Source organism: Erithacus rubecula (genome assembly GCF_903797595.1).
Source record: "Erithacus rubecula genome assembly, chromosome: 2".
Classification (NCBI taxonomy): domain Eukaryota; kingdom Metazoa; phylum Chordata; class Aves; order Passeriformes; family Muscicapidae; genus Erithacus; species Erithacus rubecula.
Window position 1 is genome coordinate 3059122 of NC_136685.1, and position 24107 is coordinate 3083228.

Consider the following 24107-nt stretch of genomic DNA (forward strand, 5'->3'; position numbering starts at 1 on the left):
GGTGTTAGGAAAGCTGGTGGATTACAGCTCCCCCAGGGATCCTGGCAGGCTCTCAGGTTTGTGCCAGTTCTCCAGGTCAGTTCCAGGAAATCAACAGAGGGTGAGAACCTGAGTTTCAGCTTGGGAAAACAACACAAAGCAAACAAGCAGGAATGTCCCCAAGTCAACAACAAATGGAAGAGGAGAAAATAGAAACTTTATAAAGGTTTTTTTTACAATGATGATGCAGCAGAAGCTGTCAGCAAATCTTCCCTTTTCCCTTCAGCAGTCATCTTGATGGATTTTTCTTTGCAGGTTGACAACAGGGAGTGCTGGAAAATGCAAGCCACGTGTCCTTCAGGCTGCTTGAACAGAACAAGGATCACCTTCATCAAACAGTGCAGATAAAGGGGCCTCCACCAGCTGGACTTTGGAGTAAGGACACTGAACTCTTAACCAGGGTGTCCTGCAAACCTGGGAAGGGAGATGGGTCTGGAAACCCAGCTGGGGGAGAGCTGGAGGCAAGGATGTGTGAGAGCCTCTGGAAAAGTGCTGGTGCTCTGCCTGCCTGGTGGCACTGCTTGGGTGGAAGACAATAACCCACCTTGTACCTCTGAGGATTGGCATCTCCAGTGTGAGAGATGGGAATTGGTGGATTTATGGAATCATAGAATGGTTTGGGGTGGAAGGGACATTAGAGATCATCCAGTCCAATCCCATTCCATGGGCAGGGACATTTTCCACTGTCCCAGGTTGTTCCAAGCTCTATTCAACCTGACTTTGAGCACTTCCAGGGATCCAGGGGCAGCCACAGCTTCTCTGGGCACCCTGTGCCAGCCCCTCCCCACCCTCAAAGGGAACAATTCCTTCCAAAGCAAAGAATTTGGGCAGAGCTTATTCAGCAGAAAGGAGATGGCAGCTCTTGAGCTGTGGATGCTGTGAGTGTCTTGAAGTGTCTGAACATGTGTGTGCAGATGGCTTGGTGCTCTCCAGAGGGGATGTGGAGCAGGGAGCCAGGGCTCTACATGGCCACAGCATTCCCAGTGATGGATGGCAAAGTTCCAGGTGTTTGTCTCCAGCTCAGCTGCTCTCCCATGGTGGGAGCAGCACCACTACGGAGGGTGATTTGTGCCTGGAGCTGCTTGGATGCTGCTGTTTGGATGGAGACCAGGCTGCATCCTCCACACCACCACAAACCCCTGCTCTAGCAGCTGTATGCATGGGTTGAGCTGCAGAATGTGCCTTGGGAAAGAAATCCAGCTCTATACAGCACCAACAAAAAACAGATTTCCTCTAGAAATCAGGGGCAGGAAATCTCTGTCCCTTGGGCAGCTGCTTGTAGGACAGCTGGCCTGGCTCCCTTTGGCCTCAGCTCTGCTGAGCCCACTGGGGCTGGCCCAGCCCTCCCCTGCTTCCCAACCTGCCAGCAGATGTCTTTTTTCAGAGCTCACCATGCACAAAGGCTGATCTGTGCTCAGACACGTGGCACAGGAATTGGCTCCTGAGTGCTCGAGAGGTTTTGGGGCTGGGAGGAGCTGAATCAATCTGCATCTGCTCTCTGGCCCCAAACAGGAGGGATGCTCCCACTGACTTCATTGCCTTCAGGCCAGGACCTGAGCAGGCTGGTTTTTAAATGCATCCTGAGATAAGGTTTTGCCAGCAGGAGCAATTCCTTTGTTGAATGAACCCTTTTGTGATGCCACCTTCTACTCCCAATCCCACTGACAGCAGTTTGCCAAGCAACCAAGCACTGATAGAGCCCTGCAATTCAACCTGTGAAGAAATGATTGTGGGCTCAGCTCTAGGCTCAGCCTTAGTCCAGAAACCCCCCATGGCTCTCATTCCAGACCACTCTTCATGGCCTTTTCAGAGCTATCTTCAACAGCTCCATGTCTGCCTTGAGGACTCCAGAGCTGGACACAGCAAGAAATTATGGGTTTTGCACCAGAAAATGGTCTGAGCACACCCTGTGGAATTAACTTCTCCTTTCCAGTGCAGAGCCACATCCAGGTGCCAATTATGGAACATTCCTGGCATCACCTCCAAACTGTGCCAAGCAACAGTGTGGAAAACAGCTTTTTTTTTCTGACAGCATGCTTGAGTAGCCACTAATTTCTGAGCCTCACATGGTTTAATTTACTCGTGTAGGTGCAGCCTCTGAATCCTGACCTGTTATATCTCTCCAGCACGCCCTGGAGCTGGACTGTGGTGAGGTGGAAGAGCTCCAGGTGAGCAGGTGGAATGTTGGAATGTGACCCCCCCTTTCTCCTGAGTGGGGGTGGAGGAAGGTCCAGGCACAAAAGCTGGATTGCACCACAGGATGTGTCCAGCAATGTGTATTCTATCACCATCTGTTGGAGCTGGGTGGGGCAGTGCCCCTGATCTCCTGGCACATATTCTCTGCTAATGGGCCATCTTTAAACCAGCTGGGCAATCATCTTTATCTTCCCACAGCCCATCCTCCCTCCAGGAGATATCTCCTGTTCACGGCCACTGAGTCCCAGTGCATGACTGATAAAATTCCATCATCCCACTGGGAGATGCTCCAGCCAGGGCAGGAGCCAAGCCTTTCCTACCCAGAGAAAAACTGAGATTTGGAACACCAGAGCAGCCTTTCCACTGGATTCCAGAGGAAAACTGAACCTTTCCACATCATCCCTGCACCTTCAGAGGAAACTGCACCTTCTCCAGGAGCACTGCTCCAGCTGAACCACATCTGCCCCTGCAGGAGGATGCAGCCACCCTTGAATGGGACTGCTACCTACACCCTAACTAAGAGGGTGTCAGATTGTTCTTTGTAATACTGTATTTCTATTTTAATTTTCCCAGTAAATTGTTATTCCCAATTCCCATATGTTTCCCTGAGAGCCCTTTAATTTCAAAATTACAATAATAATTTGCAGAGAGGGGGTTCACATTCTCCATTTCAAAGAGAAGCTTCTGCCTTTATTGGCTGACATCTGTCCTTCAAACCAGGACAAGGTTGGAACCAGGACAAGGGGGTTGCACTGGTTTGTGTGGGGTTGCCAGGGATGTAAGAGAAAAGGATCTCTTGGATCTGGATCCAAGGGGCTGCCCAGCTTCCTCAAGCAGGAGCCCATCCAACACCACCCTGCTCCTGGCTGCACATCACTATAACATTCTCAGGGCAGAAGAGGAGGATTTGGCTGTCTTTGCCAAACAAACACTGGCCTGTTGTCTCAGAACAGCAAACAAATCCTGCTGAAAGAATCCACACCATGCTTTGATGGACTAAAATCTGCAGTTATCCAGGAGGCTTGTGCTGGTGGACAGACCTGGCATGAGGGTGGAGGAATATCCTGGCTGGCTGCATGACTGCAGAGATCCCAAATATACATCCCAAGATGTCTGGATGTCTTTTGCATCTCCTTTAGGTATAGGTCTGCTAAGGTAATCCTAAAGAACCCAAATTTTGCTGCCTTCTGAACTCCATGAGGTACAGACAGATGGAGTTCAAAGCTCAGTCAAGAATTTCCCACAAAAATCCTCTTCTTCATCATGGCAGGGGATTGGAACTGGATGATCTTTAAGGTCCCTTCCAACCTTATTGGCATTCTATGCTGGTTTTATGATTCTTCCTCCTCCCCAGGGTTACAGGATACTCCAGCTAGGGTTTAATTAATTTGAGCAGCATTCACTTTCATACACTTACTCCAAAGCAGCTCATGCTGCTGTTCAAGAAACTCCCCATGAGCTGAGCTGTCTGCTTTGCCTCAGGCAAGTTCAGGGGTCAAGAAACCATGTCAATAAATAGTTTTATAAGGTCTGGAAGTTCCATTCTCCACCATCAGTATCCTTGGTACTTTCTTCCCTCTATGTGAGACTGGAAGGGAATTCAGTTCATCTTATTCATTGGGCAGAAATAATGGCAGATTGCTTTTATTTTTTGGCTGTTGTTGGGTTGTGGTTTGGAGGTTTTTTTTAAGGTTATTTCCATCCAGATCAACAAACAGCAGTGGGACAGCAGGACCATGCCATGAGCATGCCTATTAGTGCCAGAGGGATAATATTCCCTATAAACTGAGCATTTCCACATTTCCTGGTGGACTGGCCAAAACATATCAGGGGCAGAAAGCCAGGTGACTGTGAGGGAGATGTGCAAGGTGAGCTGCAAGAGCCCACTCAACACTTCCCTAGGAAGCCAGGCTGTAACCACACTGGCTGAGCACTCCCAGATGAGGGCAGGAATAATGAACCCTGTGGATGAATGTGAGAAATAAACTGTTTGGTTTGGAGGGGTGCCTTGTCTCAAACCCCTCCCCGTGCTGTGCTGTACATCAGCGTGCGTCAGAGGCACGGGATGGAATTTGGCTCTGCATTCAGCCCTCTCCCTGTTTTCAGGATCAGTTCCCAAGCCAACAGCCTGCTCTGGGTGTTGTGGCTCTCCTGAGGGCTCATCCAGCTGCAGGGAATCTCCAGGGCAGTGCTGGCATCTCCCTGTGTGTGCTGGAGTACCAGTGATGACCCAAGGAGAGTAACTGGGCTGCTCATCAGTGATGGAAGTGCTGGGGTGAATGAACTGGCAATCCTCTGGCAGTGGGGCTTGACCCTGCTGAGGTCAGTGGGAATTTTCTCATTTGATTCATCAGAACAAGAATTTCATCTCCCAGAGAGGACTTTTCCCTGTTTCAATCTGACCAGTGCCTCAGCTGGTTGGCATAGCTCCCTCATTACATCATTGTTTCCTTGCTTTCACAGAAGTGATTGACCCAGAGAGAAATATTTTACCTGGAAAGGGAGCCCAGGAGCTGACAAAAGCAAGGGAGTGTCAAAATTTTATGTTGAAAAGACACAGAAGGGCTGAGAGTGGATTTGGACAGAAATTAATTTAGGCTGAGGGAGCTCATAGGAAGAAAGCTGCAAGGGACAAAGAGAATTATTTCCTTGGGGCTGGGTGACCAGAAGGGAAAGGAGTTGCACCAGAAATGCAGTCCAAGGATGGAGAGGACAGCCTGTCAGGGCAATGGGACACAGCTTCTAGGTCCCCTCCCCAACATTTATGAAAAGGTAAACCTGGGATCTTAGGGGGAAAAAAAATTGCTTCCTATGAGGGTGACAAGGTCCTGGTACACGTTACCCAGAAAAGCTGTGTCTGCCTCATCCTTGGAAGTGTCCAAGGCCAGGCTGGACAGAGCTTGGAGCAACCTGGGACAGTGGAAAGCATCCCTGCCCATGGCAGGGGGTGGGACAGAATGATCTTTAATGTCCCTTCCAACCCAAACCATTCTGGGATTCCACAACTGCCCTGAGAACCAGGCACAGCCTGGAAAGGAGTGGATGGGAGTGGATCCTGCTTGAGAAGCACAGACCACACTCACCTTTATGTCAAACCAGGTGCCTTTTGCACCAAAAGTGATGCCAAACAGACTTTTCCCATTGCAGCTGTTTTCTCTGGGAAGGGAAATAAAGGGACAGAGTCTCCCTGGTGTTCTGGGGAGGGGAGGAATGCTGTGGTCACTCCTGGTCAGTGGCATCCCACCACTGGCAGTATGCTGACTCACGGGAGGGCACTTGCTGCTTTGTTAAACCTCAGGTTTATTGATTTCAGGTAAGGAGAAAGGCAATTTTTCACCTGTGCATGTCAGATAACAATCAGAGTCCCAAAAGGGTCACAAAGAGTTTGAGTGGCCCCAGTTTCTTCTTGTCACAGTGTTTCCTAAAAAGTTAACAGCAAAACCAAAGTGTTCAGGAGTTCATGAGTGAATCCACAGTATTCTTCCAGAGGAGGAGCAGCCACAGAAACCACAAAATCTCCTTCCCAGCAGCTGCTCCTGCCTTGCCAGTGGAGCCTGCAGCTCTCCATGTGCTCTTCTGGAAAGCCTCAGCTCTCTGGGGTGGAGGGTGGCAGGTTTTTGCAGCAGAGAATGATAGGTTCAAAGCAGTACTGAGCCAGGTATTCACCAGAATCACAGCTTCCCACTCTGCACAAACCCCCTCCGTGGTTGCAGCTGTCTGGTCCTTGAGCATCTCCTGGATAAGGGAAGAGGATTAAATAATGGAAAAAATGGATAAAATTCATGGGGTTCCTTCTGCTCCTGGCCAGCCAAGCCAGTACTGGGAGCACACAGCCTGGGCACCTGGAGCACACCTGGGGTCCCCATCCCACTGACAGGCTCAGATATCCATGTTAAAAATCCCAAGTTGCTGAGCCAACCTCCCTCAAGGGGTATTTTATCACAAGATTGTTTTTTCAGGATGTTGGCAAGGACTGTGCATGGGAGGTCAGAGGGGTTGTCCTCCCCTTGCCAAGGAGGCAACTGCAGCCTGAGAAAAGGCAGGAACATTTTCCCAGAGCACCTTTAGGGTTTCTCCTAACCCAGTGATGTGTCCCATTTTCACAGCCTCCTCCCTGCTCATTTTTTGTATTCCCCCAAGGGATTAAATAATGAATTTTCCCAAGGTACCTCCCCCACTCTCTCATCCAGAAAACACCTTTCCTCAGTAGCTTCAAATCACACACACAGAGATTATCCCTGTTCCCAGATATCCTGTTCACCACCCCAGGCATTCCTGGTCTTACCGTGCTGGGCCAGGGAGATGAATATAAAAACAAACACAAGGATCCCCATTCCTTTGGCTCTGCTGGAAAATCTCAGGGCTGGGAGTGAAATTTTGCAGAAGCCTCTGTGTGCTGCTGGCATGCTGCATGGCATCCATGGAAAAGGGGAGGAGCAGGCTGGAGTTAATTATATTCCAGACCCCAGAGTCAAATTTGCTGCTGAGAAACCCTTTGGTGTCGCTCTGACCCAGCGCTGCTGCTCCAAACAATGTTGACTTTTTTCAGTTTCACTGGTTACTGGCTTTTCTGATTCTTCTCCTTGGCAGCTGGCATTTTGGGCTGATAGAATTCCAGCTGGGAAAAAAAAAGGCTCAGAGGGATCCTCTGCCTTTCACCTGCAGCCATCAAAATCCCTTGGAAGTGACAGGGAGAAAAGAACCTGCAAGGGAAGACTCCTGAGGATCTGCAAGGAGGAGAAGGATACAGGCTGGGAGTGATTGATTTTTAATCTGAACTCAAGTGAATATTTTCTCCAGCTGAGACCTGGGTGTTATTTTTTCCCCAACTTTGGCCTCTGAGGAATTTGGGAGGCTTCATTCCTGAGTGTGATGAGCACAAAGTGCTGGTGGAAGAGCTGGTGGTAGATCTGTGGTGAGTGTGCAGCTCTGGCTGTTAAATGTGATATTCCAGCTGCCCTGCCTGGCCCTGCTCTTTGCTGTCCCTTCAGCTGTGGTAATAGAGCTGCTCTGTGAACACATCTTAAACTGACAGGTGAAAGAGCAAGGTTAAAAGTTCCTTTCTTCCAAAACATATCCAAACAGAACAATACTAGAATCATAGAATCATTTAGGTTGAAAAAAAAACCCTGCAAAGTCATTGAGTCCAACCATTCCCCAGATCTCCACTAAATCATGGTCCCAAATGCCACATCTGTGTGTCTTTTAAATCTCTCAGAGATGGGGACTCCATGGGGGCACTCTGTTTTAATGCTTTCCATGGAGAAATTCCTCCTGCTGTCCAAACTGAACCACCCTTGGCACATCTTGAGGCCATTTCCTCTCATCCTGTCCCTGTTCCCTGTTTCCAGATCCTGACCCCCCTGGCTGTCCCCTCCTGTCAGGAGTTGTGCAGAGCCACAAATTCCCCCTGAGGCTCCTTTTCTCCAGGCTGAGCCCCTTCCCAGCTCCCTCAGCTGCTCCCTGAAGTGTCCAAGGAATGACTGGACATGGCACTCAGTGCACTGTGCTGGGTGACAAGGTGGGGATCAGTCACAGGTTGGACTCGATGACCTTGGAGGTATTTTCCAACCTCAATGATTTTGTGATTAAGTGTTCTCAGTCCTCTGAAGCATCCAAGTGTAAAATCAACATGATAAATAAGATTAGGCTGGTGAGAGGGATTAGAGGATGTGGTTTCCAAGGATGCAACAGCAAATTTTTGTGTCATTCTGCACATGGCTGTAATAGAGAGACATCCTGCCTATTTCCATAGATAAATGACAGTTATACCTGTTTATTTAGCATTTATTGCCTTCTTTATATGAAGAAACATATCACCTCTAGTTAATCACACAGTTTGCATGTTAAGAACATCAGACGCATCTACAACACTTGAAATAAAACTTGTTTGTTTTCTTGGCAGTTCATTTCCATGGTTTTCTGCAATCCCACGAGGTTTTTGTCACACTTCTGTGCAGCACTTCCATCCTCTGCGAGGGCAGAGTCCCTCCTGCTCTTTCAGACATCTGATTTCTGGGTGCACACAGTGGCCCCCCTCATTCTGGCAGATGTGGAAGTTGGATGTCGTGTCTGCAATTCAGAGGGTTTAAATCAAACCAGGAAACCTGACACTGCCATCCAAACCATATCATACACAAAAATTGTTGGGCTGTTGTGGTTGCTGTGTCTTCAAAAAGCAAAGACACAAAGATGAACTTTGGGGTTTGTCACAGCATTTCTGTAAAACGAGAAATTTGTGACTCATCAGCTTGGAAAGGAATTAACTGAGGGAGGGATATTGTAAAGCTATGAAGAAGATGGATGCAGAGTAACCATATTTCATGTAGGTGGTGGCACTGAATGAAATTGTGAGGTTTGAGGTTTTAAAATAAATGGAAGGATCTGCTAACATGGGGAGAAAAATCCAGTAAGGGCTTTTAAACACAAGGGTGCCTAAATCCAAAAATCCTGAGCTGCAATTTCATGAAAGCCAGATTAATATATAAGAAAATATAATGGTTTTGTTTCACTTTTGTTCACAAACACAGAGAAACTGTGAGGAAAAATCCACTTCTGGTCACAGACAGATCCAGGATGCTGGACCAGAGGAACTTTAGGATTAGCACAGTTGTTTCTAAAGTATATATTCATTAATGATTTATATTGAGGACTATCTATTGAGGAACACCAAAAACAAACAGGATGGGTACAGCCAGCAGTCCCTCAACAGATGATTACAGGAAGATCTACCAAGGAAGGAGGACTCTCTGTGGGCCAAAACTTTTATTTTATTTCCCCAGTTGGAGGTAGAGCTTTGGGTTGTTTTAGCCAGCCCCAAAAGCTCCATATTGATGTCAGTGGAGGAACACACAGATCAAACTTTGTACATGGCAAGAGATGGCTCAGATCCCTGGCAGTGTCCAAGGCCAGGCTGGATGTGGCTTGGAGCAACCTGGGACGGTGGAAGGTGGCATTGCAGTGAGTGGAACTGAATGAGCTTTAAATTCCCTTCCAACACAATCCATTCTGTGGTTCTGTGATCCAGAGGCAAAGCTTGTTGTGCTGGGCTCAGCCATGTCCTCCCAGATTTCCCCTGTGGGCAGGGCTCCCTCCCTTACCCACGCAGCAGGTCCTGCGGCGCCGGTAGCAGGTGCCGAAAGCAGCGAACGGCCGCGGGCAGGATTTCAGGTGGAAGCAGTACCCCTGGTGTTCCAAACAGTGCAGGGTGTCCCTGGGCAAACCCAGACCTGCAGGGAGAATGGGATTCCCAGTTGGTGCTGCAGGATCAGACCATTCTCATGGTCTTCCTCCTGCTGAAACCCCACAGACCCCAGTTAGGGATCTGACACAATAAGCAGAAGTTTTGAGGAGCTCAGAGCATTCAAAGGGAGGTTTTTGTATAGCTGGAGTGAAACATGGCAATTTTCTGAACATATCCTGGCCATTTGTGATATAATGTGAAGGGGCAGCCCAGTCTTGGATGATTCTGAACTCTGGGACTGCAGTGCTGCAAGGATGTGCAAGGGACAACATGGTCATCACATGCCCTGAAGACAAAATTATGCCTTTTGAACAGCCCCAAAAGCAGAATCTGCCTCAGTTAACAGGAACAAGCAGTTTGCCCAGTCCCTTCTTTCTCTGAAAGCCTTTCTTCGAGATGAGGAGTTTCATACAGCATGAAGAACAGGTTGGATAAAAATACAATTAAAAGAAGGGCAGAGGAAGAAGAACCAGAATATTCAGAGAGCTGAAGTCAGAGGTGCAGTTCAACCTAAGCAATGCCAGGGAACACCTTTGCTCTCTTCTACTGTACACAGAGGGGACAATTTTTAACCCTGGGGTTAGAAGAGGAGGTGATTTCCATGATACCACCATCCAGTAATGCCAGAATGTGACATAAAGAGACTTCAAAACTCACAAGAGCCAACACCTGGAAGAAGTGGGGAGGTTCTGGTGTGACACCTGCTCACCACAGGTTAATTTTTCATTTCTGCTTAGAGCAGAGGGAATTGCTGTAAGGAAAGGAGCTGAGGAGAATGTTCTGCACCACCACACGAGTGAGCTGCACCTCCTACAAACCCCAGCATGGTGTTTGCCCCTTACCTGGAACAGCCTGGAGGAGGAAAAGCAGGAGAGCCATGAGGCAGGAGAAGAGGTTCATGGTGGAAGGTCTGTGCTGCAGGACACAGGGCCACGATGGCAGAACCTTTGAGGGGAGGAGGGAACCCTCTGGAATTTATAGGGCAGCTGTGGCTGTCCAGGGAACCTTGGCAGGGGAAGGCAGCAGGTACAGCCTGACCTCTGCACACAGCTGAACCTGAACAATGGCTCAGGGGCACAAAAACGAGGGGACAAAGAGCTGTGCCTCCCTGCTGACCACTGGCAAGGCTGCTGGGAGGGCCCCTGGTCAATGTGGATCCACCCAGAGAGCATCATTCACTTGAAATATCAGTGTGCTTGGTAATGGATTGCCTGGAGGAAATTAGCCATTGTTTGGTGGGAGAGGAGGCAGCTAGAATATCATAGGATCATCATGGAATCATAGAATAGTTTGGCTTGGAAAGGACATTAGAGACATCTTTTTCAACCCCCAGCCATGGGCAGGGACACCTTTCACTATCCCAGGAGGTTCCAAGCCCTGTCCAACCTGGCCTTGGGATCCAGGGGCAGCCACAGCTTATCTGGACAGCACAAAATATCTGACCCTGCTTCATGTCCTGTGGTGCAACAGTTGTACCCAAGACAAAGAAATAAAAGATAATGATAAATCCATACACAAATTTAAAAAATAGTTGTATTTTTTTTTCTGTGAAATGTACTGTGAAGAAAAAAAAAATCTGGTCTAGTTGTAGGTGTTGCTGTCCATAGCAGGGGATTGGAATTAGATGATTTTTCAGATCTCTTTAATCCCAAACCCTTCTGCCATTTCATCTTTCTATGATACACGGAGTCCAGATTATCAGTTTTCAGTGTCACCAGCAACACCTTCAACTTTGCAGGTGCACAAAGAGCTTATGACAAGTGAGATTCATGAGTTTTTCTCAGCATTTGTCTGTACAGAGTTTGAATTACATCAACAGACACATGGAAGTGGCAGCTGAGAGCTCAGGCTCTCTCTCAGTTACTCATTTCAGCCTCTTTTTATACAAGATATTTATTGATGTTGCTGTGACCCAGCAGCCTTGATCCCAGCGATACAAACCTCCCCCTCAGTCATGTGCATTGTCCTCTCTGCCTCCCTGCTTCCTTTATTTGTTTTCCATTGCAAATGTGCAGGTGCCAAGGGGAGGTGTTTGTGCCCAGGGACAGGGATGGAACAAAGGCTGCTACAAGAACCCTTCAGCTGGCTCAGGCTCCCACTGAATCCAAGGGCATCCTTGCTGAGGTTTTCATCTCAGCACTCAGACAGGATCTCTCCTCTGTCAGACTGGAGCAGACACTCAGCTTTCTCAACAATTATTTTTTAAAACTCAAAAACATGGTCCTGTTCTGTGGTGATGGACTGGAAATGTTTGCCTTTTAAAATTTTATTTCCATGGGAGGTGAAGTACAGATTCAAAACCTCAAGTGTGTTAACAGTCTGGTGGAAGAGAAGTGACTGGTCAGTAATTTCACATTCAAAATCCTTCTCTATCATTTCCAGAATGTCCTCAGTGTCAGACCACAAGTGCTTACACAGTCACAGTCCCCTTCAAATTAGGATCAGAAATTATCCCAAAACCCCCAACTCCTTGAAGTTCAAGCACCATTTCAGTCTGCCTTGATGTCTTTGCACTTTGTTTGCTCTTTTTTGTTCCACTCCTTTCCCAGGTTACTTCCCATGTTATTCCAGGTCCAATACATGTTTTATACAGATCACAAAAGAAAATATTACACAGAGTGGAAGTTCTGCCCCTTGCCTAAGGATCTCTTGTGAGAAACTGCTGAGGGAGCTGGAAAGGGGCTCATCCTGGAGAAAAGGAGGCTCAGGGGGACCTTGTGGCTCTGCACAACTCCCTGACAGGAGGGGACAGCCAGGGGTGGGTCAGGACCTTCTGCCAAGTAACAAGTGGCAGAGCAAGAGGAATCACCTCAAATTGCACCATGGGAGGTTTAAATTGGATTTGGGAATGTTTTCTTCACAGAAAACTCTGTCCAGCCCTGGCACAGTTGCCCAGGGCAATGGTGAAATCCCCATCCCTGGAGGGTTTTGCTGATCTGGCCTGGGATTCACATCCATTTCAGTATAAGAGTTTTATGAGAAGGGAAGACTTCTCTTTCATTTTGAAGTTTTCAGTCATGTGACAGCTCTGAAAATAATTCAGAAGGGAAGCTGGGAAGCTGAATTTATGGGAAACATCTGCTTTCATAAAGCATTTAGCCAAATTTGTGTTATGGCAATGCAAATCAGCAGGATTTGGCTGCAGTTGGGGTGAAGTGGTCCTGGAACTGGCTGAAAACCTGACTTTATTTGCAACAGTATAAGGAGCAAGTGACAGAGTGGGATGGATGAGGAGAAGTGCCAGTGGGGGTGGTCAGCAGGGAAAAATGTGGGGGAAAAATCTAATAGCAACCATTGGGATTTAATAGGCAAATCTTTGGGAGGTGGAGGAAAAAAAACCTGTATTTCCTGGAAGGAAATAAGCTGAATATCTAGTTTGGCCTTGGGATGGAGGATCATTCACTGAACAAAATTAATCTCCAGCCTGATTCACAGCTGATGGAGCCCATGAGCTGGTTCCTGGCTCCCTCTTGTGGGAAAAGGTGCTGGAGGAGGAAGGGAGCTCGTGGTGTTGGATTTGCTTGGGTGGAAAGGTAGAAGCAAGAGGAATTGCCTCTTTGCTCCATCCTCAGCACTGTTAATTCACAGGTTAAATGTGTGGTGATTGTTAATATGTTTGGAGAGCAGGGATGGGATTTGGCTTCAGGCATCACATTTTGCAGAAGAATCGAGTATTTGGAGGGAGTAGCTTATATTCATAGCAAATATTTAACTATAAAGTTAATGTTTTCTAGCTTCATATAATTTTATAATATTTCTGTAGCTTTAAAAATCTCTGTAACTATAGTAAAACTGAGAGCTGTGCTCTCACCAGATCAGGTTGAGCCAGGGAGGAGCTCCCTGGTGCTTTGCCCATTGCACTGCTGGCCTGTAGTGCCCCTCTCCAGACACCCAGGTGCCCAGCACTGTCTCCAGCACATCTCCATGGGGTGGGAATGAAGCTGGGAATGGAACTGGAGAGGGGTGAGTAGGCTTCACCTCCTCACTGATATATTGTCTACATCAGCCTTGCCCGAAGCACTCATGAGGAAAGGATTGGGCAGCTGGAGCTGCACTGGTGGGACATTCTCCTTTCCTTTGCAGGATGTCCAGGTGCCACTCCCAGCCAGCACAGGGTTGTGGCTGGGGCAGGACATCAGGACCTGTGACTGGCCTGAGCCCATGGATGTTCTCTACCAAAACCATTCCTGGCTCCTCAGCCAAAACCCACCCTGGGCTGTCCTGTGTCCCCCCCTGAGCCACCATCCTCCCCTGAGCCTGGCTCCTGCCCTCACTGACCCCCATCCTGCAGCCTGCCCTGCCCCTCCGTGGCACAGCCCTGCTCCTGGGGCACCCCAGGGTGTCCCCATGGCAGGACATTCCCAGGAGCCAGCCCTGGCCCCGGGACCCCTCCACCCCGACCTCGTGGCGCAAGGGCAGCGCGTCTGACTCCAGATCAGAAGGTTGTGTGTTCAAATCACACCGGGGTCACTCTGGGGCACCCCTCTGCTTTTCTGGGGGGCTGGTCTGAGGGAGGGGAGGGCTCAGGGTGTGGGATATGGGGAACAGATCTCAGGATACAGGGAACATGATGCCCAGAGCTCTCCTTTGAGCAGGAGCTGTGCTGGATGGAAATTATGGGTCAGGATGAAAGCAGGGAGGTTGTGTTGTGGTGGTGTCAGTGGTCAGTTTTTTTATTCTGTCTTCACTCAGAGTCATGATTGAGTGCTTGAGAGACAGATTTCTTGTTCAAACTTCAGCCTTGGTTGTTTATTAAATCTTATCTAAAGTACAGAGGGTTCTTCAGCACTTCTAATTATCAATCCAAAAGCAAGAAAATGGAGGTGAATATAGCTAGTTACAAGCTCTTTTAATGCCTAACTATCCGATTAGAAGCTAACATCTATATTATTTATACTTTTGACCCAATAACTGAACACCTGTAACCTGCACTTTGGGACCTTCTATCCAACCAAAAAGCTGCTACCTGAAATCATGAAGAGGAAGGAACAAGAAGGAATAAAGAGACAGCACCCAAGAACGTCTATCTTGATCCATACCTATTACTATATTCTAAACCCCCAAATTCAAAACCCTTTACCATGTGGAATTACACACTTCTAACTACACACCAGTGATTTTAACTCCATCACTCAAATTTGAAGCCTTCTCCAAGGCCTCAAGTCAAAAGCAGTGCTCCTTTGGGGGCCAGTGTCAGAAAACACAGAAAACTCAAAACTCCCAGGCTTCAGGGTTCCAACAAGATGGATGTCTGCCATAATTTACTTCAAGAAAAAGGTAATGTCTTCCACAGGAAAATGCAGGAAAATTTTAACTGCAGGCTCAGTCACTTCTGGAAGACCTAGACATACTTGCCTGGCAGGATAACATGGGAGGGTATGGTCAGCCCAGGGGATATCTGGAGGGGAATCAAAAGCAGTTATTCTGTGTAGGATGATGGAAAAAAGGGACAAGTTTCTGATTAACAATATGAACAAGATTTTTTTGATATTAAGAAAGACCATCTGGAAAGCTCTGAGCAATCACAGCCCCAAGTCTGCCTGAACACTATGGAAACAATCCTTCAGAAAATCATGCCCAAAAGGAGGAAAGATGTGAAAGTGAGTAGAAGGCCAAGGATTTACCAAAGGCAGACCACCCTTGACCAAAATAATAGATTTCTTTGAAGAGATGATTTCTTTGGAAGTGGACACTGAGGAACATCATTTATCTTGACTTTGGTTTTACATCTGGCAAGGTCTCCCAGATGTGCCCCTGCAGCAAGACACACACACAGAGTAAAAAAGAAGAGTCTGGTCCCCACCTCAGAGGCCAGGTGGAGATTATGAAAGGAATGTTCCTGAAATGAAGGAACAATGTGAGGATGACTGGAGACAGGGACCATGGACTTCCCAAGAGCAGAACACTCTGGGATGATACAATTTCTTCTCAGTGGCCAAATGGACACTGAGGAACATCATTCATCTTCGGTTTCACCTCTGGCAAGGTCTCCCACACATGTCCCTGCAGCAGGACACGCACACAGAGCAGCTGAGCTCAATCCAAAGGCAAAGCAAAGGGCCAGGAACAGGCACGGAGGGAATTGGGGTCAGCGCTTGGTGCTCCAGGGGACCCTTCACTGCTGGATGCTCAACTGGGGGTGGTTTGGTGTCCCTGCTGGCAGCAGAGGCTGTTCCCCAGCAGGAAGGGCACGGCCAGCCTGGCAGGGACATGGGGGTGCCGAGGGGACGGGGCCAGTGGCGCAATGGACAACGCGCCTGACTACGGATCAGGAGATTGCAGGTTCGACTCCTGCCTGGCTCAACACTTTTAACCCAGGCACATTCCTCCTGCTCCCTTTGTCAGCACCTTCCTTCTCCTGCCCATCATCCCTCCTGCCTCAAGCTCCTCATGTTCTGTCCCTCACTCCAAATGGGCAGGGCTGGGGCCCACACCACAGCAAATCCCACAGCGGGATGCAGGCACCTCCAAACTGCTGTTCCAGGACAGAGCCAGCACTCCCAGAGTGTCCTGGAACCTGGTTCCCAGCCCTCTGCAATGCTCACAGTGGTCCTGCTGCCCTTTGTCAGTGCCTTGCCCAGTTCAGTATGTGACAGAGATGGGAGCAGGACAAACCCCCAGAGAAGATATGGAGATTCCATCCTTGGAGTTATCTAGAGTTTGACTATAACCTGATGTCAACAAGTGTTGTGCTCTGAGCATGCATTAAATCACCTGCTTGCCAGGGATGTCCTCCAATCTATTTTTTATGTATGTAATTAATTCTGTCACAAAGTCCATCCATTGATGAGAAACCCCAGAGCTCCAGGAGGGGCCAGTGGCGCAATGGACAACGCGCCTGACTACGGATCAGGAGATTGCAGGTTCAACTCCTGCCTGGCTCGCCATTTTCCTGCCCACAGCCTGGCTGTCATATTGATGGTGACAGGGGACATCTTTCTGCACCATGCCCTGCCTCTCTCTGTTGTTGTACCTTCTTGGTGGGTGTCCTGGTTTGAAAGAGAGGTGTTTGCTAAGAAAGGCAGGAGCCTCTCTTGAAATGTAAAATGTAAACCCCCTCCCTACAAATTATTATCATTTTGAAATTAAGGGGTTCTCAGGCAAAAATATGAAAATAGCAATAACAGTTCTTCACTGGGAAAAAAATTAAAATAGAAATTAATCACAACAAAAAACAAATCCAAAACACTGCCAGAGTCAGAATCCAAGCTGACACCCGTCAGTCAGTCAGGGTGGTGGCAGCAGTCCCATTCCATGGTGGCTGCATCCTCCTGCAGTGGCAGATGTGGTTCAGCTGGAGCAGTGCTCCTGGAGTTTCCTCTGAAGGTCCAGGGATGATGTGGGAAGGTCCAGTTTTCCTCTGGAATCCAGTGGAAAGGCTGCTCTGGTGTTCCAAATCTCAGTTTTTGTCTGGGTAGGAAAGGCTTGCCTCCTGCCCTGGCTGGAGCATCTCCCAGTGGGATGATGGAATTTTATCAGCCATGCACTGGGACTCAGTGGCCATGAACAGGAGATATCTCCTGGAGGGAGGATGGGCTGTGGGAAGATAAAGATGATTGCTCCACTTGGTTTTAACTGCTGGCCCATTAGCAGGGAATATCTCCCACAGAGACAAGGATCACTGCCCCACCTGGTTTAACAGATGGGGACAGAATACATAATGTTGGTCACATCCTGTATTGCAACCCAAGACAGTGAGCTTCCTGCACAGCAAAACTTCCCTCACATTAGGACAGGCTCTGACTGGATACACTGGCAAAAAAAAAAAATCTGTGAGATGGTAAATCACTAAGAGAGGAGCCCAGAGAGGCTGTGTCCTCTACATCCTTGGAGATATTCAGAGTATGAACATGCAATACTGATCTACATGTCATAAATTAAGCAGAATTCTGGACCAGAGACCACCACATGTAATTTCCAACACAAATCACTGTTATTTTATGCAAAATTCCTGTTTCTACATTCCTTTCTTGCTTTATCCCACATTTGCACACCCATCCTGTGTCCTGTCATCACTGTTTTGTACTTTCACTGTGTCTGTGGCTTGGGCCAGGAAGGTCCAAGGTGTCCATGTGCAGAGTAGCCCAGACCAATTGGCCATCAAGCAAGATTTTGCTCCAGCTCACCTGCCCACCCCTCTGTCACCAAGCTGAAGCAAGTGGAAGTGGCCTTGGGCTAAGCTTTCCCGTCCACTGGGCACCACAGCTCCAGAGAGTTCTGTGTCTGCTTGGAAATTTAAGTACACATCCCATGAGGAAGGCAAGATGTCCTTCAACCCTCCAGAGCAGCTGAGCTGAGCCTGGAGCTCAGTACAGACATCTCCTGTTGGTAGAACCACAGATGAGAAAGGCAAGGCTGACATGGAAGGGGCAGGAGGGAGCAAGAGGAGATCCTGCCACTTCCTTTAACCACCAATAAATCCAAGTGGTCCTGATGTGAGGACAGCAGATGGCATCAGAGGCTGGGGCCAGCTGCTCAATGGCCTATGAACACACCTGACTATGGATCAGGAGACTGCAGGTTTAAGTCCTGCCTGGATCACCCTGAAGCTGGTGGTGGAGGTGACAAAACACAGCTGTCTTCCTGAGTTCTTAACCTTCCAGGTGTTTTTCCCATCTTTCCAACATCACCATCACAGGAACATCAGTTTGTGACATCACAGCTGTGAGCAGGGCACTGCTTCCAGAGCAGAACTGGGCAAGGCACTGACAACGGGCAGCAGGACCAGTGTGAGCATTGCAGGGGGCTGGAATCCAGGTTCCAGGACACTCTGGGAGTGCTGGCTCTGTCCTGGAACAGCAGTTTGGAGGTGTCTGCATCCCGCTGTGGGATTTGCTGTGGTGCCCTGCTGGCTCTGGTGTGGGCCCCAGCCCTGCCCATTTGGAGTGAGGGACAGAACATGAGGAGCTTGAGGCAGGAGGGATGATGGGCAGGAGAAGGAAGGTGCTGACAAAGGGAGCAGGAGGAATGTGCCTGGGTTAAAAGTGTTGAGCCAGGCAGGAGTCGAACCTGCAATCTCCTGATCCGTAGTCAGGCGCGTTGTCCATTGCGCCACTGGCCCCGTCCCCTTGGCACCCCCATGTCCCTGCCAGGCTGGCCGTGCCCTTCCTGCTGGGGAACAGCCTCTGCTGCCAGCAGGGACACCAAACCACCCCCAGTTGAGCATCCAGCAGTGAAGGGTCCCCTGGAGCACCAAGCGCTGACCCCAATTCCCTCCATGCCTGTTCCTGGCCCTTTGCTTTGCCTTTGGATTGAGCTCAGCTGCTCTGTGTGCGTGTCCTGCTGCAGGGACATGTGTGGACTTGCCAGAGGTGAAACCAAAGATAAATGATGTTCCTCAGTGTCCATTTGGCCACTGAGGAAGAAATTGTATCATCCCAGAGTGTTCTGCTCTTGGGAAGTCCATGGTCCCTGTCTCCAGTCATCCTCACATTGTTCCTTCATTTCAGGAATATTCCTTTCATAATCTCCACCTGGCCTCTGAGGTGGGATTGACCAGACTCTTCTTTTTCACTCTTTTCTTGAAAAAACTCCTTATGGTGTTCATCAGGAACCTCTCTCTTTTTCCATCATCTTACAGTGAATCATTGTCCTTAAGCACTCCAGGAGTCCCTTAGACTGGCTGTACCAACCCATCCTGGTCTTCCAGGGAAATATCACATGGAGATTAAGTCCAGGTCTACCAGGAGTGTCTGAGCCTGCAATTGTGAAGCTTTTTTCACTTTTCAGAGAAAGCCTTCACTCCCTTCAGCTTCCTCATGAGGCAAAGAGCATCATGCACCCACCACACCTCCCTGCTTGTCCTTCACTTTGGTTATGACCTGGGAACTGTGAATCATGGGTCGGATATCCATGAATCTTCCAGGTGAATGGGGTCTCTGTCCCCAAGGAGATGCTGGGACTCCATTTCTCCTGTCCCTCTGGAGCCACCACATCCAGGAGTCTGTTTTCTCCTGGGAGAGGCTTTACATTTTTGGCCTTCTTCATTTGAAGTATCTCATTTAGAGCCCTCTCTTTAGCAAGGCAAAGCAGGCAAAGATGATGCCACTCCTGCCAGGTAAAACAAAATTCCCATTCCCTCCAAGAATGTCCCAAATTCCAGGGTGATATTTGGACAGAGAGCCCCCCATCCCTGACCTCGTGGCGCAATGGCAGCGCGTCTGACTCCAGATCAGAAGGTTGTGTGTTCAAATCACACCGGGGTCAGGATGTCCCTCCCTGGGCATGTGAGGTGTGCATCTCCCAGACATTTCCTTTTGCCCTCCCACTCTGCAGCTCTCTACCCCAAATCCCTGCTGAGGCACAGTGGATGAGCTGTGGCAGAGTGGTCTTTCCTTGCTGGATGAGTGTTCAAAGTGTCTTCAAAGCTGTATTTCTTCATGGTATAACTGCACCTGCCCTTTATTCTGTGTTTGCAAAGCTGACAGGAATAGTGGGCACCCCAGATGTGGCTCCATGTCTGGGTATCTATTCTTGTGGTCCCAAAATCCCTTTGGAAGGGCAAGGACCTGTTAGGGGTGATAAGATCCCTTTGTATGTCCTTCCTCAGATTGGATAATTCCAATTTCTCCCCATCTCTCCTCACACCCCTCATACCCAATTCCTCCACCACCTTGATGACTCTCACTGAACTTGCTTCTCAGTGAGAAGTTTTTTTGTTGATTCTGTTGAAACACCTGTCTGTGGGGAGCCTAAACTGAGCCATCAGGATATTTACCTTTCTGCTTAGCCCTTTCTTGATTCCCCATGGTGAGATGGACAGAGAGGATTGAGGACTGGAAAAAAAGGCTTGAATGTAGGAATGACCTCTTATGAGTTATAATTCATAAAAAGCAGTTGAACTCCTTTAAGAGCTCTTTCAAGGCGAATTTAAAAATACATAAACAGGAGGCATACTGAGATAAGAAAATGGATCAACAAGAAAGACAAGAACCTAAGATCCCTTATCCCATAACTCCTGGAGTGCCACCAAAGGGTTGAGTGAGCAGGGATTTCCTCAAGGTGTCGCTGCCTCTCTGCTTTCAATGTCACAGAGGTTGGAAAAGATCTCCAAGATCATTAAGTTAAATGTCCTTGACTTTGGCCTTCTCTCCATAATGTGATTTTCTGTCCCCTTGACTCCTCAGAATGAAAAAACATGCAGGTATTTCCTTTTGCAAATCTTCCACTAATGAAAAAGACCCAAATAATACAATTTTCAAGATGTTGTTGTTGGCACAACTGGCACTCTCTTGAAAGGATATCTGGTAGGGAGCATTATTCTTGTAGATTTCTCATCAGAAGTATTTTCACTACAGGCAAAGGGAACAGTTTTACACTGCACAAAAAATGCTGAATTTATAACTATTCTCACTTTTCAAAGGGCCAAACTCTTAAGATTTCTGAAAACCTTTCTTTTTTTAAAGCAGGAGAGATTTGAGTCCCAATATAGGGAAGGTGTCCCTGACCATGACAGGGGGGTTGGAATGAGAGGATCTTCAAGATTCCCTTACAAACCAAACCATTTGATGATTCTATGACAAGCCTGATGATGAGGTTTAATCAAAGGGACACTTAACAGAGAGTAGAATTTGATGTCTCCTATTCAAGGAAAGCTACTCAATAACCAAGATTATTTCATAATCTTGAGTTCTCTCTGAACATTTCCTGTTAAAATACTCTATCTTGCATAAAAAAGGAAATCTTTGAGGCTGTATCAAATGGGGAAATGTGAGGGAGAAAGGTTTAAATATTCCATATTGCTGTAAATTCCTGTAACAAATGCTCTTTTCTATATAACTTCATTTTCAGTGAAAATCCAGTTCTCAGGGAATTGTGACCAGCCCTATGGAGGCCTGTTACACAAAGAGGTTTATTCTGAATATTGACATAGAAGTAGCTTGACCAGAGGAGGATGTGAAACCTGGAGCTGTGACACCTTCACACAGTGACAGATTGGGTTAAACTCTGAACTTTTTGTGTCTGGTGGAAATGTTTTTCTCTAGAAACTCGAACTATGTTTTGTCAGGCAGCAAGGTTGGTTTGGTTTTATTTTCTGTCTGTATAAGTGTCACTCTTGTGTCACCAGGCTTTCTTCTAGAATAATCCCATGACTGTTTTGGAAGCTGAAATTTTGTTTTCATGTCTCTCCACCTATTTGGCTCAAGTCTTAGTGTCCAAGTAGAGAACAAGGACACATCTCCCTTCAAGTGACCAAGGAAAAGTTGTTTTTGATCTGCTGGATTTTCCTAATGATAAAGATCACAGAAAAACAGAATGGGTAAGGATGGAAGGCACCATTGGAGGTCATTTGGCCCAACCTCCCTCCTGAAACACACTCTTCCTAGAAGATATTACACAGGATTGTGTCCAGACAGCTCTGGAGTATCTCCAGTGAGGGAGATTCCACACCCTCTCTGGGCAACTTGTAGGTCCTGTTTTGCCAAAAAAAGATCTTTAGCCTCTTTATTCCCTCAGTAGTTGAATCAATCAATGAAGTGGCTGCTGGAGAAGTGATGGAGGAACCTATTGACATTTAGATACCAAGAAGAATTCATGGAAAGGGTGGTCAGGAGTTGGAAGGGGCTGCCCAGGGAGGTGGTGGAGTTTCCATCCCTGGAGATGTCCATGGAATGACTGGATGTGGCACTCAGAGCTCTGGGCTGGTGACAAGGTGGGGATCAGTCACAGGCTGGACTCAGTGATCTTGGAGCTCTTTACTCACCTAAATAATTCAGTGATTCTGTGATTCTAACAGAGTTGTGTCTCTCATTTTCTCTGGCCGAGCCTGTCCCTGGTGCTCTCATCCCTTCCCTGTTTACACCCACATCTCAGTCCTGCCTTAGTGTGGAGCAGGATGGGGGTGCCAGGGCTGGGATTGCCCATGGGGTGCTCCAGTTTTCCATGTGGGGATGAATTTTTATAATCATCTTCAGCAATGATATTGAAAAAAACCCAAAGAGTGAGGTTTTGGCATTTTTTTTCAGGTATTTAAAAGCCACACCAACAGCAGGGAGCTTCAGAAAATGGAGCAAGTGGGAAATACATAACAGAAGTACACGGGGGTAATTGATTTTGGGAAAAATAACCCAATAGATTGTGACACTGGCTAATTTATTTCCCAATGTACATTTTGTTGACAGCATGTGGTTGATATTTATCTTTCTCTGCATCAGGAGGCAGAAGGGCTTTCAGCTTGTACAATGATATCTTTAAAATCAGCCCATAAAACTGTATGGGATGGATTATCAGCTAATAATCTTCAAGAGAGAAATATTTCCTTGGATTTTTTTCTCAGGGGAAAACAACAATAAAAAAGGCTCAAAGCAATTTCTTATCTCTATCTCTGTTGCAATCCTCAAGCCTAAAATCATCAAACTTCTTTGTCATAAAATTCCAGAAGTTAATTCATAATTAATTTCTTGTAAACTCTGATTTTTTTTTTCTATGTTTCAGTTGTTTTGCCAGGTGTAGACCCAGGATGAACTCATGAGTGATTTTCAGGTTGCTATCTTAGGAACTGGGTAAATATCAGAACAAATTCCAAGAAAACCTGGAAAAAGCACAGCGACCACCCTTGTGAGCAGACACCAATGCTGGCAGTGAGATGTAATCAAAAGTAGATTTTTAAAATGAATAAATGTCTAAATGAATACAAGCCAGAGCTCATTTTAGGTACCCATCCTTCTGTGTGTTAGACACTTTTTATGCCTTCTATTTGCTGTGAAAAAGCCATGATGGGAATTTTTCCCAAGAAAGAAAATAGCAAGATGAGGCTGGAGCAGATGGTACTGCTCAGCACATCATTCCTCATCTCCCAAAGTTGATAGAGAAATAATACAGCTCTTAGATTTTTGAGCATGGAAAATCAACCAAATTTCTTTTCTTTGCCTGGATTTTTCCCTGGGATTTTGCCCCTTATTTAAGAACAGGAACTGTCTGCAAATGGGATTTGATCCTTTGCTCCAACAGCTTGGCTCCTTCCTTCCTTCCTTCCTTCCTTCCTTCCTTCCTTCCTTCCTTCCTTCCTTCCTTCCTTCCTTCCTTCTTCCTTCCTTCCTTCCTTCCTTCCTTCCTTCCTTCCTTCCTTCCTTCCTTCCTTCCTTCCTTCCTTCCTTCCTTCCTTCCTCCTTCCTTCCTTCCTTCCTTCCTTCCTTCCTTCCTTCCTTCCTTCCTATCCTTCCTTCCTTCCTTCCTTCCTTCCTTCCTTCCTCCTTCCTTCCTTCCTTCCTCCTTCCTTCCTTCCTTCCTTCCTCCTTCCTTCCTTTCCTTCCTTCCTTCCTTCCTTCCTTCCTTCCTTCCTTCCTTCCTTCTTCCTTCCTTTCCTTCCTTCCTTTCCTTCCTCCTTCCTTCCTTCCTTCCTTCTCTTCCTTCCTTCCTTCCTTCCTTCCTTCCTTCCTTCCTTCCCTTCCTTCCTTCCTTCCTTCCTTCCTTCCTTCCTTCCTTCCTTCCTTCCTTCTTCCTTCCTTCCTTCCTTCCTTCCTTCCTTCCCTTCCTTCCTCCTTCCTTCCTTCCTTCCTTCCTTCCTCCTTCCTTCCTTTCCTTCCTTCCTTCCTTCCTTCCTCCTTCCTTCCTTCCTTCCTTCCTTCCTTCCTTCCTTCCTTCCTTCCTCCTTCCTTCCTTCCTCCTTCCTCCTCCTTCCTTCCCTTCC

At 47.6% G+C, this 24107-nt stretch overlaps 2 protein-coding genes across 2 annotated transcripts in view; one reads left to right on the forward strand and one right to left on the reverse strand.

The window, feature by feature from the left end:
• LOC306798267 (gallinacin-9) overlaps positions 1 to 24107 on the forward strand; it is a gene marked incomplete at its 3' end in the record, with an annotated part of 229457 nt that overhangs the window by 187993 nt on the left and 17357 nt on the right. The gene's annotated exons all lie outside the window — the stretch shown is intronic.
• On the reverse strand, positions 8067 to 10393 carry LOC306798269 (gallinacin-11-like). Its single transcript, XM_079298245.1, has 3 exons — positions 10321 to 10393; positions 9336 to 9464; positions 8067 to 8307 (listed from the first exon to the last, which is right to left on the reverse strand). Exons 1-3 carry the CDS (start codon positions 10376 to 10378, stop codon positions 8180 to 8182), a joined length of 315 nt encoding a protein of 104 aa, XP_079154371.1. The 5' UTR covers positions 10379 to 10393; the 3' UTR covers positions 8067 to 8179.

Coding starts and splice junctions, on each gene's coding strand:
- LOC306798269 (XM_079298245.1), bottom strand. CDS start 10,378: ATGAACCTCTTCTCCTGCCTCATGGCTCTCCTGCTTTTCCTCCTCCAG. Junction 9,465..10,320: donor CCTCCTCCAGGCTGTTCCAG/GTAAGGGGCAAA, acceptor TTCTCCCTGCAG/GTCTGGGTTTGCCCAGGGAC. Junction 8,308..9,335: donor CCGCAGGACCTGCTGCGTGG/GTAAGGGAGGGA, acceptor TCTGAATTGCAG/ACACGACATCCAACTTCCAC.